Source organism: Penaeus chinensis, chromosome 7, assembly GCF_019202785.1.
Source record: "Penaeus chinensis breed Huanghai No. 1 chromosome 7, ASM1920278v2, whole genome shotgun sequence".
NCBI lineage: Eukaryota > Metazoa > Arthropoda > Malacostraca > Decapoda > Penaeidae > Penaeus > Penaeus chinensis.
Window position 1 is genome coordinate 40,748,668 of NC_061825.1, and position 12,547 is coordinate 40,761,214.

Here is a 12,547-nt window from a genome sequence, read left to right on the forward strand (position 1 = left end):
TTCTCTCTCTCTCTTTCCCTTTATCTCTTTCCCTTTATCTCTTTCCCTTTCCCTTTCTCTTTCTTTATCTCCCTCTCTTCCTCCCACTCTCCCTCTCTCCCCCCCTTTCTACTTCACCCTCCAAAAAAATCGCCATTTACAGGGATGTACTAACGTGACATTTTCTCTTTCTTCCGCAGGTGAGTGTTGACACCAACCAGCTGCGCTTTTGATGTCGATCTCCAGTGTTGAAGGTAAATAAGCAGGAGTTTGTGGTCATCGGAATACCCAGGCAAACGACACCTGATGAGGCAGAGGTGTCGGAAGGTGTCGGGGTGGAGGGAGGGGAAGAGAAGTGGAGGGGGGGAGGCAGTAAGGGGGTGAAAGGTAGAGAGGGGACGGCGGTGTCGGTATCTACACCAAATCTCCAGTTACTGCCCGCATATGTGTGAGTGAGTGAGGTAGTGAGCGAGCTTGATCATTAAGAAATATCTAGGCAGGTGTCACAAGTAGTCGGGTCAAGACACATATACGCACGCACGCACTCCCCCCCCCCCCCCACACACACACACACATACAGCAATACATGTATATATGTGTGTGTGTGTGTGTGTGTGTGTGTGTGTGTGTGTGTGTGTGTGTGTGTGTGTGTGTGTGTGTGTGTGTGTGTGTGTGTGTGCGCGCGCGTGTGCGCATGTACATGTACATGTACATGTACATGTATGTATATGTATATATGTATACAGACAGAGAGGGCGAGGACTGACGGACAAACAGGGCGAGCGAATGAGAGGGAGCCAGCGAGGCGGACATTCCCACGCCTCCTTCAGTGTTGCAAGCACGCGATGCGATAGCAACATTTTGGCTGGTCAGACTTAGGAACTGATTTCAGAAGGAATACGGGAGTGAAGTGAAAGGTGTAGACGCAGGAACAAGTGAACGTAGATGAATAATCGAAGGCGTTCTTTTCACATTCCGGTGAAGGACATTCATCCGGTCTCATTCATTCATCCTTTCATTCATTCATTTATTTATTCATTCATTCATTTATTCGGGCATTTGTTATGTTTGTTTACTTGTCGACTTGTTTATTACTAATGCAAGTCGTCTATATTGGGACAGTTCTTGCCTTTGCGTGTACAGTAAGTTGGTTAGAAAAAATGGCGATTTAGAGAGAAGAGAAGAGAAGAGAAGAGAAGAGAAGAGAAGAGAAGAGAAGAGAAGAGAAGAGAAGAGAAGAGACAGAATACTGTGACAGATTTAACATTGATACCTTTAGTGCGCTGCCATCGATAACTGAGAATCTTCCACGTATGTTACTTGCCTTTTATAAAGATGCCCAGAAAAAAAAAAAAAAAAATGGTGCTTGTAGTTTAAGCGCATAGAATGTTGATCAGTGTCCGTCGCGCGCGCCTGTATTGTTAACATCGGTGTTGCTTGTGTTGAGCGGCGTTGCAGACAGCTGTTTCGAGCGGTGGTTCTCTCTCCACCCCCCCCCCCCCCCTCGCTTCGCTCACCTGTTGTGTGTTGCCGAGTGGACGCTGGGATTTTCGAATGCTTCCCGTTCCTTGTTCGCTCTTGCTGTTTCCCGGACGCGGTAGGTGGAGGGAGAGATGGGAGGGTGGAGGTGGGGGCGGCGGTGGAGGTAGAGGTAGGGGCGGCGGCGGAGGCGGAGGTGGAGGTGGAGGTAGGGGCGGCGGCGGCGGCGGAGGTGGAGGTGGAGGTAGGGGCGGCGGCGGCGGCGGCGGCGGAGGCGGAGGTGGAGGTAGGGGCGGCGGCGGAGGTGGAAGTGGCGGTGGGGGCGGCGGTGGAGGTGGAGGTGGAGGTAGGGGCGGCGGTGGAGGTGGAGGTGGAGGTGGGGGCGGCGGTGGAGGTGGAGGTGGAGGTGGAGGTGGGGTCGGCGGTGGAGGTGGAGGTGGAGGTGGTGGGGTAGGCGGATACGGGGAGGGAGGATAAGGGAAGGTTGTGAGGTTGGTGGTGGGGAGGGGGGGGGGGCTTTCGTGATTTTTTGACCCCTAGGCTTTTGTTTGTTTCTCAGTTTTCATTTGTCGTTCTTTTTGTTGAAGTTGTTGAGAGGGAGAGATGGATAGACGGTCAAGCAACAAGTGCAGGAAAACTAGGGGAAGGGGAAGAGAGAGGGAGACAGACAGACAGACCAGACAGACAGACAGACAGACAGACAGACAGACAGACAGACAGACAGACAGACAGACAGACAGACAGACAGGAGTGAATACGTGAGCAACGTGCCTGATAAATTTTAAGAGTACCATAAACAATGCCTCGTAATAGGTTGTTTCCCATGTAAATGCCGTCGAGAATTCCCTTGATAAAAAAACCTCCCTCCCGCTCTCTCATTATTATTATTATTATTATTATTATTATTATAATTCTCTCCTTCTCTTTTTTTTTCTCTTTTTTTTTTTCTTATTTTCTTTCCTTCCTTCCTCCTACGTTTAATTCCGATTCGCATTCTCGATATCAGACTTCGCGTCTGTAAGCCATCTTGTTATGCAAAATGGCTTACAGAGAGGGCACGCGGTTACAGAAATAAGCGGTTCTCCTGTAGGTGTCTTGTGTATGTGCGCATGCGTGTGACTGTAACTTGTTTAGCTGTGTGCGCTCATTGGTCCGTGTGTTTTTGTTCGTATTCGTGTGTTCTTGTCTGTGTCCGTGTGTTCTTTGTTTGTGTTCGTGTGTTCTTGTCTGTGTCCGCGTGTTCTTATTCGTGTTCGTGTGTGTGCGTGAATCACCGCCTCTTGGCCGTACACTTAGCGATCCCCGCGCGCGCGAGACGAGCGACTTTTTGCGCTGCTCTACATGAAAGGGCGGACGGAAGGAGGAAGGAAGGAAGCAAGAAGTAGTAGAAGAAGAAGAAGAAGAAGATCCCATTCATTGGGTCTTGGGGAGAAGGAGCAAAGAGCGGAGAGGGACGGGGGCTGGGCGGAGGGAGAGAGGGGGGTAGGGAGGGAAGAGAGGGCGGGCAGAAAAGACGGGAGTAGGGAGGGAGGAGAGGACGAGTGGGGGAAGGGAGGAGAGAGAGGGGGGAGGGGGGTAGTGGTACGGATTGTGGGACCGGGGGGAGAGGGAGAGGGACGAGGAGGTCATAAGACGAGTCACCAGCTGTAGGACGTAGCCTCATAGAAGATTCTTCTCTTTCTCTCTCTCTCTCTCACACACACACACACACACACACACACACACACACACACACACACACACACACACACACACACACACACACACACACACACACACTCACACACATTCTATATCTCTTTCTATTTTACTATCATTCCCACTCTCTTTCTCTCCCCATCCTCTTTGTTTTCAGCTGCATCATTCTTTCCTTCTGCCCCTTCTCAGACTTCCTTACTTTTCGCATTTTTCTACCTAGTGTTGCTACGCCTCCTTCCTTCTCTAAAGTTATTACGGACATACGCAAGTCCGCTATTGCGTATCGAGTGCGGCCGTCGAACGAGAGAGAGAGAGAGAGAGAGAGAGAGAGAGAGAGAGAGAGAGAGAGAGAGAGAGAGAGAGAGAGAGAGAGAGAGAGAGAGAGAGAGAGAGAGAGAGAGAGAGAGAGTCACCCGATGTGGAGTGAGCCGAGCGAGTAAAGTGAGTGAGTGAGTAGAGTGAGTGAGTGAGTGTGACCTACTTGCAGGAATGCGGGGTATGTGGGCCGGCCGACCCTGGCTCTGGGTCCGCCACACACGGGCCGCTCTGGCTGGGTTGTGGAGGGGGTGGAGCCTAGGGGAGGGTGGGTCCGGGTGGGTTAGGGGGGGAAAGGATAGGGGAGGGTGGGTCCGGGTGGGTTAGGGGGGGTAGGGTAGGGTAGGGGGGGTGCTTGGAGGGTAGGTATGCGGGAAGAGGTTGGTGCTATGGGCGAGAGAAGGGTGGATGGGGGAGGAAGGCGGTGGGTGGGTGGACGGACGAATGGCGAGGGAGGGAGGATTAGGAGGAGGGTGTGGGGTGATGTATGAGAGGGTTGGGGAAGGTACGGGCGTTGGGGGTGGGGGGTGGGGTTGAGCCACTGCGGTGACGAGACACTACTATCCTCTGCACCTCTTTCTCCCTCCCTCCCTCCTTCCTCCCCTCCTGCTCTCCCTCCTGCTCTCCCTCCTCTCCCTCTCTCCAACTCGTCATCTCATCATCTCCTCCTCCTCTCGTTTTTTCTTTTCTTTTTATTCCACTTCCATATTTCTATTTTTCTCCCTTTTCATCTCGTTTGCTTTTTCAGCCTTGTCAAGAGGTAAACCCTGAAGTATAGCGATTTTACAGGTATGAGCAAACCCTCCCTCTCTCTGCCCTCCCCCTTCCATTCCCCCTCCTCCTCCCCTTCACCTCTCCCTCCTCCTCCCCCTCACCTCTCCCTCCTCCTCCTCCTCCTCCTCCTCCTCCTCCTCCTCCTCCTCCTCCTCCTCCTCCTCCTTCTTCTCCTCCTCCCCCTCCTCCTCCTCCTCCTCCTCCTCCTCCTCCTCCTCTATTTCGCGACACTGCTCTTCGTCATATTTTTTTTACCCTTTTTCTCTTCAGTTGCCTTTGACTGACTAGCTGGTTGACTGGCTGTAGGTGAGAGGCGGCTCTGATGTAGGGGCTCAGGGGCGGGGGAGATAGGGGTGGAGGAGGGAAGGGGGGAGGGGAGGGTTATATGCGGGTTCTGGGTACTTGTCCGCCCTCTTTCATAGCCATGGGCTAAGTCTCTCTCTCTCCTCTCTCACTCTCTCGCTCTCTCGCTCTCTCGCTCTCTCACTCTCTCGCTCTCTTGCTCTCTCACTTTCTCACTCTCTCTCACTCTCACTCACTCTCACTCTCTCACTCTCACTCTCTCACTCTCACTCTCTCACTCTCACTCTCACTCTCTCACTCTCTCACTCTCACTCACTCTCTCACTCTCACTCTCACTCCCTCTCTCTCTCTCTCTCTCTCGCTCTCTCTCTCGCTCTCTCTCTCTCTCTCTCTCTCTCTCTCTCTCTCTCTCTCTCTCTCTCTCTCTCTCGCTCTCTCTCTCTCTCTCTCTCTCTCTCTCTCTCTCTCGCTCTCGCTCTCGCTCTCTCTCTCTCTCTCTCTCTCTCTCTCTCTCTCTCTCTCTCTCTCTCTCTCTCTCTCTCTGTCTCACTGTATGGTTTCCACTTTCTCTCCTCTCCCTCCCTCTCTCCTTTCGCCTCCCTCCTCTCTTTTTCTCCCTCTCCCTCCTCCTCCGTCTTCTCTTTCCTCCCCTTTCCTGCTTTCCTCCTCTCTCCTGTTTTCCTGTTTTCCCGCATCCTTCCTCTCTCTCCCTCGGTCTCTATCCACCCAGCCGACCCTCTGGCCCTCCAAGCGCTCCGGGAGAGGCGCCCGAAGAGGAGAGCCAGGCGCCCCGACAAACTCTTTCTCCCCCCCCCCTCCCCCCTCCTCCCTCCTCCTCCTCCTCCTCCTCCTCCTACCTCCTCCTCCTCCTCCTCCTCCTCCTCCTCCTCCTCCTCCCCACGCCCGACGAACCGACCGGAGTGACACAAGAGGGGTGGTAAGGGGGGGGGGGGGGGCATTGCGGGCGCGTTATCCCTTGGTTACTCCCCTTCCGCGGCGGGTGACGGGCGTATTTCACCGATGAGTGTGTGTGTGTGTGTGTGTGCCTGTGCCTGCTGGTGGCGAGGCGCGGGTTATTCCATTGAGTCTCTCGATCGCCCGCCCGCCCGCCCGCCCACGCGCCCACGCGCCCACGCGCCTACGCCCACGCTCTTGGAATGCGTCTTCGACTTTTTTTATTTTTTTATTTTTTTTCTTCTTCTTCTTTCTCGTTTCTGTCTCGTTTTCGCCATTCTCTCTCCCCTCTCTCTCCCCCCTTTCCCCTCTCTCCCTCTCCCCCTCTCCCCCTCTCCCTCTTTGGAAGTACAGGAAATTCTTGTGGTTCGTTTGATTTGCATTGGAAGCGTTGATTTGTTCAATTTCGTGTCCTCTTGGGTAATAATTGCCGCTTGCTCAATGGCCGTCGCGTTCCCGGGCCGCTTCCTGTTGCTTCATTTCGCCTTTCGTCTTTTCGCCTTCTCTGTTGCTGCTGTTGTTTCTATTCATTCTTGTTGTAATTATTATTGTTATTGTTGTTGTTATTATTGTTGTTGTTATTATTAATTATTGTTGTTGTTATTATTATTATTATTATTATTATTATTATTATTATTATTATTATTTGTTACTGTTAATTATTTTTTATTTTTGTTATTATTATCTTTCTAATTTGTTTATTATTAATATTATTATTGTTATTGATTGTTTTCTTCTTCTATGCCTTCTTACAGCGATTCATAGAAATGAAAATAAATCGAATATATATCGTTCGTTTCTCCTACACTTTCTTATTATTTTCATTCTCCCACCTGCGCGCGTGAGTCATTAGCGAGCATATACGCCATTCCCTTCTTCCCTCTCCCTGCCTCCCTCCTTTTCACTCCCCCCCTCCCTCCGCCTCTCCCCCCCCCCCTCCCTCCGCCTCCCTCCGCCTCTCTCCTCCTCCTCCATCCTTCCCCCTTCCTTCCCCCTTCCTTCCCACTTCCTTCCCACCTTCCTTCCCCCTTCCTTTCCCCTTCCTTTCCCCTTCCTTCCCCCTTCCTTCCCCCTTTCCCTCCCCCTCTCCCTCCCCCTCTCCCTCCCCCTCTCCCTCCCCCTCTCCCTCTATTATCAATTTTACTTTTCTATTTTCTTTTACCAAGTATTGCAATCTTCTCTACAGCGGTTACGTAATTCCAGAGCGAGCGTCGGAGCTTATTTTGGTCAATCTCCGCAGCAATTGCAGCGCAACCTACCCCGCCCGACCTTACCGCGCAGGACTCTTTACCTAGTTTTCAGGATTGCGTTCGTCTGTGCGCTTTTGTCTTCTGTGGGTGTTCGTGGTGGTGGGGGGTGGGGGTGGGGGTTGGGGTGGGGGTCGATGGGTGATCATGGGGGGGTGTGATGTCGATGGGTGGTAATGGGTAATGACAGGTGGGTGAGAGGGAAGGTTGGGTAGGATGAAAAGCATACGGTAATAAAGCGATAAGACAACGAGCGTTTATTATTATTTTTATAATAATAATAGTCATTATTATTATTATTATTATTATTATTATTATTATTATATTGGTACTGGTATTGACGAGGGTGACAGTATCGAGGGGTGGTGAGGGTGTGATGAGAATGCGATGTTAATGATGGCGAGTAAAAGGTGTTGGGAATCGCGTTCGTTAAGCGCCGGCGAAGTCGGTTTCTCCCTCTAAAAGTCACCGAGGTTCTTTCTCTTCTCTTCTCTTCTTGTCTCTTCCCTCCTCTTCTCTCTTTCTCTCTCTTTCTCTTTCTATATATAGAGAGCAAGAGATAGATAGATAGATAGATAGCATCAGTCGATCCATCGCCTCCCTTCCTCTCTCTCTCTCTCTCTTTCTTCCTCTCCCTATGTGTTTCTCCCTTTCTCTCATTTTCTTTCTCCGCTGGTGTATATCAGGAGAGGAGAGGAGAGAGGCGAGGTGAGAGGAGAGCTGGGCCTGTGCCATGGGGTGCCAGCAAGGTGCCGCGGGCGCGTGAGTTGGTAGGGCGGCGGCGGCGGCGGCGAGCGACGACGACCCCCCATGTGGTGCGGCCGCGGTTAAAAATAGGGCGTGTAGGGGAGGGGGAAGGAGAGGGAAATGGAGGCTGGGTTTACTCTCTCCGTCTTCGGCTTTTTCTGCTCTCGTTCCTCGTTCGCTTCTCTTGGCGTGTTTTTTTTTTTTTCTGCTCCTCTTTCTTTCTCTGCTTTTGATTTTGTCCTTATTATTCTCTCGTTCTCTTCCCCGCCCGTTTCCACATTACGTTACATGTTGTTTTTTCGTTTTTTTTTCCGACTCTCTTAAGTTTTTTTTTTTTTTTTTTTCTTCATTTTCTCGTTTTCGCCCCTTCGCTTTTTTTCGTTCTCCTTTTCTCCCGCTCTTTCGTTTTTTTTTTTTTCTTTTCTTTTCTTTCTTTCTACCCTTCGTATTTGCCTTCCGTTTCATTTTCGTTCTCTTTCCGTATTCCCTTTTCGTTTACGTGAGTTTGTGTGCTTGATTATTTGTTTTTGTTGATCCAAGACTGCGTCCTTGATCTCGGACCTTGAAGGGAATGTTATGCAAAGAGGGATTTCAGATTTCGATTAATGTTGTTTTTGATATTGTAAATCATCGTCATCATCATCGCGTTATTATTGTTGTTGTTGTTAGTTGTAGTAGTAGTAGTAGTAGTATTGATAGAAGTATTACTATCATTATTTTTTATTATTTTTTTATTTTTTTTATTTACTTTGATTGGGTTGCCATCCACTATCAGTATTTCTCTTATTAATTTTTACATTGTAGTTATCATAATTTTTGTTTATGATATTAATGATGTTATCTACATGCTTTTAGTTTTTATTTGTACTTTAAATATAATCTTTATAGCCTTCAGCTAAATTTGAAATAATGGTAGTTGGTTAAGAGACGAAAGCATGAGAAGAAAAAGACAACAGGGTGGAAGAAGAGGAACGGGAAGAGTAAAAATGAGAGAGAAGAAATGCTGATGTAAGAGGAACAGGGAGAAAGGGGGACGGGAAGATGTGTGGGGGGGGGGGGGGACAACGACAGATGTTTGCTCTGCGTGTCCTCGCTCTCGGCCTTGAAGAGGGGGGGAGGGGTGCACAGGTGTTCGCGGGGCCCCGTTACACCTGCACGCCTCGGTGCGATGGAGGGGGAAGGGGGTGGGGAGGGGAGGGGGAAGGGGGGAAGAGGGTGGGGAGGGGGAAGGGGAAGGGGGGAAGAGGGTGGGGAGAGGGAAGGGGGAAAGAGGGTGGGGAGAGGGAAGGGGGAAAGAGGGTGGGGAGGGGGAAGGGGGAAAGAGGGTGGGGAGGGGGAAGGGGGAAAGAGGGTGGGGAGGGGGGAAGGGGGAAAGAGGGTGGGGAGGGGGAAGGGGGAAAGAGGGTGGGGAGGGGGAAATTCCAACCGGGAAACCTATTAGTTGATGTCGACCGCTGCCTTGTTGCTGCCCTGTCGTTTCTTTGTTTATAAACTTGTTTGTTTATGTGCTATTGTGTCTTTCCTTTCGTCCGTTCGTTTGTGCGGTTGGTCGTTATAGCTTCACTGTCGTTTTTGTTACGTCCGTCTTGTATTTCCGCTTTCCCTTGCCGTTTCCTTGTGTGCTTGGCGTATGGTTAGGTACTTTTTGCCTTCGCTGTTTGCACAAGCGGAATTTTTGGAGTGCTTGCTTGGGATGGGAGTGTTAGATTTGGGCAAAGGATTGTGTATATGTGTGTATGTGTGTATGTGTGAATGTTTACATGTAAGTAGAACTCTTCGTGGCCTTGTCAGCAAGGTCGTACCTGCTTTTTGTAACACCTGCACAGTCACACGCACCCACGTACACCCAGAAACGTGTGTGAGCGCGCGCGCGTCGGCACAGCTGCCCTCACAGCGAATTGTTTCCGCGTTTCCCCGCTGGCGCAGAAGAGATCCGGCGGTAGCGGCGGCGGACGCTCGCACAGAGCGCGGCCACTCGCGTGCGCGGGCATCTTCGCCGACGGGGCACCGTCGCGAGGAGCATGGGGGGCGAGACTTCAAGGTGGGCGTGGGCGTGGGGGGGAGCGGGAGTGCGGGCAGGCGTCGGGAAGGTTCGGCGGCCGGAAACAGGTGGGCGGCCCGCTCTCGGTTCCTCAAGGTAAGGTCAAGCAAGGTAAGCGAATGGCCCGTCCATCTTGTCCGTCTGGCTGTGTGTGAGCGAGGGAAGCCTCTGCTGCCCTGGTCCTCTCGCGCTCACGTCGCTGTGCCTCGTAGGAGCAGGTCGTGTTCGTGTACGGTCGACATGGGCGGTTTTCGGAAAGCTGATATGCGAAGTTCAGACGACGAGGAGAGGATGGAGCAAGGAGAGGAGAGAAGGAGAGGGGGAGGGGGAATCATCGTGGTAGCGGGTGTGGTGGTTGTGTGCGTGTAGACTGGCTTCAGGTTGAGTATTTTGGTGCACTTTGCCAACTTGGGTTCAGACAGAGTTGGTGGTTTAGGGGGCCCCCTCCTCTCGTGTCGCATCTCTTTCTTTCTTTTTCTATTTCTTTCGCCTACATCCCGTCTTCCTTCTCCCTTCCAACCCTTCGTCTTTTACAGATTTTACGCTTTATTTTTTCCCGTTGTATTCGTATTCTTCCGTCTTTTACCATTTTTCTGCGTCTCCTTCCTGAATTCGTTCCCTCTACGGGCAAGTGTTTCATAGTCTCGCCGTTCTTTCCTTCGCGGGGTGGCACTGGCCCTGGCACCTTCGTCCCTTCCATTCCTGCGGGGCACCGCCCCCACTCCTCCACTTCCTCCCCCTTCCCTCCCCTCCTTTCCTCTCTCTCGCTGGCGCAGGAAGGGTCGCTGTCTGCTTTTCTGTTGTCTCTCGAACCCTCTCTTTCCTCCCTCCTCCGTGGCTGTCCATTTATCCTCGATTCTCTTTATTCTCTTGTGTTCAATTAATTATACTCTCGTTCGAGGTGTTTCCAAGGAGTCGCGCTCGGGTGCGTGCGTGCACACGCGCTCCTCGCTCTCACTCACTCACTGCCGGGCGACGCTAGACTCGCCTATTTTGGGCTCATTAGTACTGACTGATTCATGGCGCAGCTTGAATATTCCGCTGTAACAGTAGTACCTGTCGCGGGCACTTTTGAGGACGCGGGGATGAGGGTGTTGGGGGGGGAGGGAGAAGGGCGGGGGGGGGGGGGTCGCGCTGGAGAAGGAGGTGAGTGTTTGTGTTTGTGGTTGGGCACCTGGGCTTGGCCTTCAGTGTGGGGCGATGAAACATGGACGGCCGATAGAGGGAGGTTGTGTGCAAAAGAGAGAGAGAGAGAGAGAGAGAGAGAGAGAGAGAGAGAGAGAGAGAGAGAGAGAGAGAGAGAGAGAGAGAGAGAGAGAGAGAGAGCGCCAACGAGAAAAGATTGTGGAGGTTTTTACGTGGGCGCGGGAGAGCCAGACTCTCGCCAGACGGCTGCATTCCTCGCAACTACCGCAGCCACCAACTAACTACTCCCCCCTCTTCTTTCCTTCCTTCCTTCGTCCCTTCCTTCCTTCCTTCCTTCGTCCCTTCCTTCCTTCCTTCCTTCGTCCCTTCCTTCGTTCCTTCCTTCGTCCCTTCCTTCCTTCGTCCCTTCCTTCGTCCCTTCCTTCGTCCCTTCCTTCCTAATCCTTATTTCACTGTTCCTGCTTTTCTTTCGTTCCTTCCTCTTTATCCCATTTTTTCCTCCATTCCCATTCCCCATGGTCCAGCTTTTCCTTTCTCACCAGTTTTCTCGCCCTTCTCTCTCTCTCTCTCTCTCTCTCTCTCTCTCTCTCTCTCTCTCTCTCTCTCTCTCTCTCTCTCTCTCTCTCTCTCTCTCTCTCTCTCTCTCTCTCTCTCTCCTCTGTGTGTGTGTGTGTGTGTGTGTGTGTGTGTGTGTGTGTGTGTGTGTGTGTGTGTGTGTGTGTGTGTGTGTGTGTGTGTGTGTGTGTGTATATATATACATACACACACACATATATAAATATATACATATATAATATACATAATATTTATATATATATATATATATATATATATATGTATGATATGTATAAATATATAATATATGTATACATATATAATATAAATGATGTGTATATATACATATATATAGTGTGTGTGTGTGTGTGTGTGTGTGTGTGTGTGTATGTGTGTGTGTATGTGTATGTGTATGTGTATGTGTATGTATATATATATATATATATATATAAATATATATATATTTATATATTTCTGTGTGTGTGCGTATATATTTAGAAATGTATAGGTATAGTTATATTTTTATGTTTATGTGTATGTGTATTTATTTATTCATTTATATACAAATACATATACTTGAACATATATACACATGAACACCGTCCCAACACCTGGCCCGGCTTCGGCTGGTTGGCAGGCGTGCTGGCGGGAAAGTAAACAAACAGAGTGAGGAGGAGGAAGAGGAGATGAGGAGAAGGGAGAAGAATAGGAAAAAGGACGAAAGAAGAAATAGGAAATACGGAGACGGCCGTGAGGATAAGGAGGGAGAACGAGCGAAAGGGTCTATGTAAGGGATTAGGACCGGCGAAGATAATAAGGCAGGGCAGATAGACGTGAAAATAGTCGTACTAAAAATATATGTTGTGGCGAATGGAGTTGAAAGAGAGAGAGAAAAGAAAAAAAAAAACATTAGTAGATAGGGGAACGAGAGAGAGAGAAACAAAGCAGAAGAAAACAAATATATATATAGAGAGAGAAGAAAGAAAGAAGGAAAGAGAGGAGGTGAAAGAGAGAGAAAGAGGGGGGCCCGGAGGGGTAGGGAAGGGAGACGGAGGCAGTCTGAGACACTTTTTTTTTTTATCAAAGCCAGACGATGGGGACGAGCTAAGCTGAGTGTGGAGATATGTTTGGACTTTGTAGTCTGCGAATCTGCTGCGTATAAATAAAATGCCGTCTGGCCGGCTGTGGTGTAGGGGCGATGTTTTGGGAGAGGCGGAGACGGGGAGAGCACACGGAGCAGTGACTAATAAAGGGAAGGAGGAGGAGGAGGAGGCGAAGAGAGAGAGAGAGAGAGAGAGAGAGAGAGAGA

At 50.4% G+C, this 12,547-nt stretch overlaps 1 protein-coding gene across 5 annotated transcripts in view; it reads left to right on the plus strand.

Moving 5' to 3' along the window:
- Positions 1-214: 214 nt before the first annotated feature.
- LOC125027353 (serine/threonine-protein phosphatase 4 regulatory subunit 1-like) overlaps positions 215-12,547 on the plus strand; it is a 119,019-nt gene continuing 106,686 nt past the window's right edge. For 3 of the 5 annotated variants that reach the window (XM_047616380.1, XM_047616383.1, XM_047616382.1), the window contains exon 1: positions 9,503-9,633. In XM_047616380.1, the coding sequence (XP_047472336.1) occupies positions 9,518-9,633 (116 nt within the window). In that variant the 5' untranslated portion in view covers positions 9,503-9,517. Of the gene's footprint in view, positions 234-9,502; positions 9,634-12,547 lie in introns of those variants that run through there. The other 2 variants (XM_047616389.1, XM_047616386.1) reach the window with 2 other exon arrangements.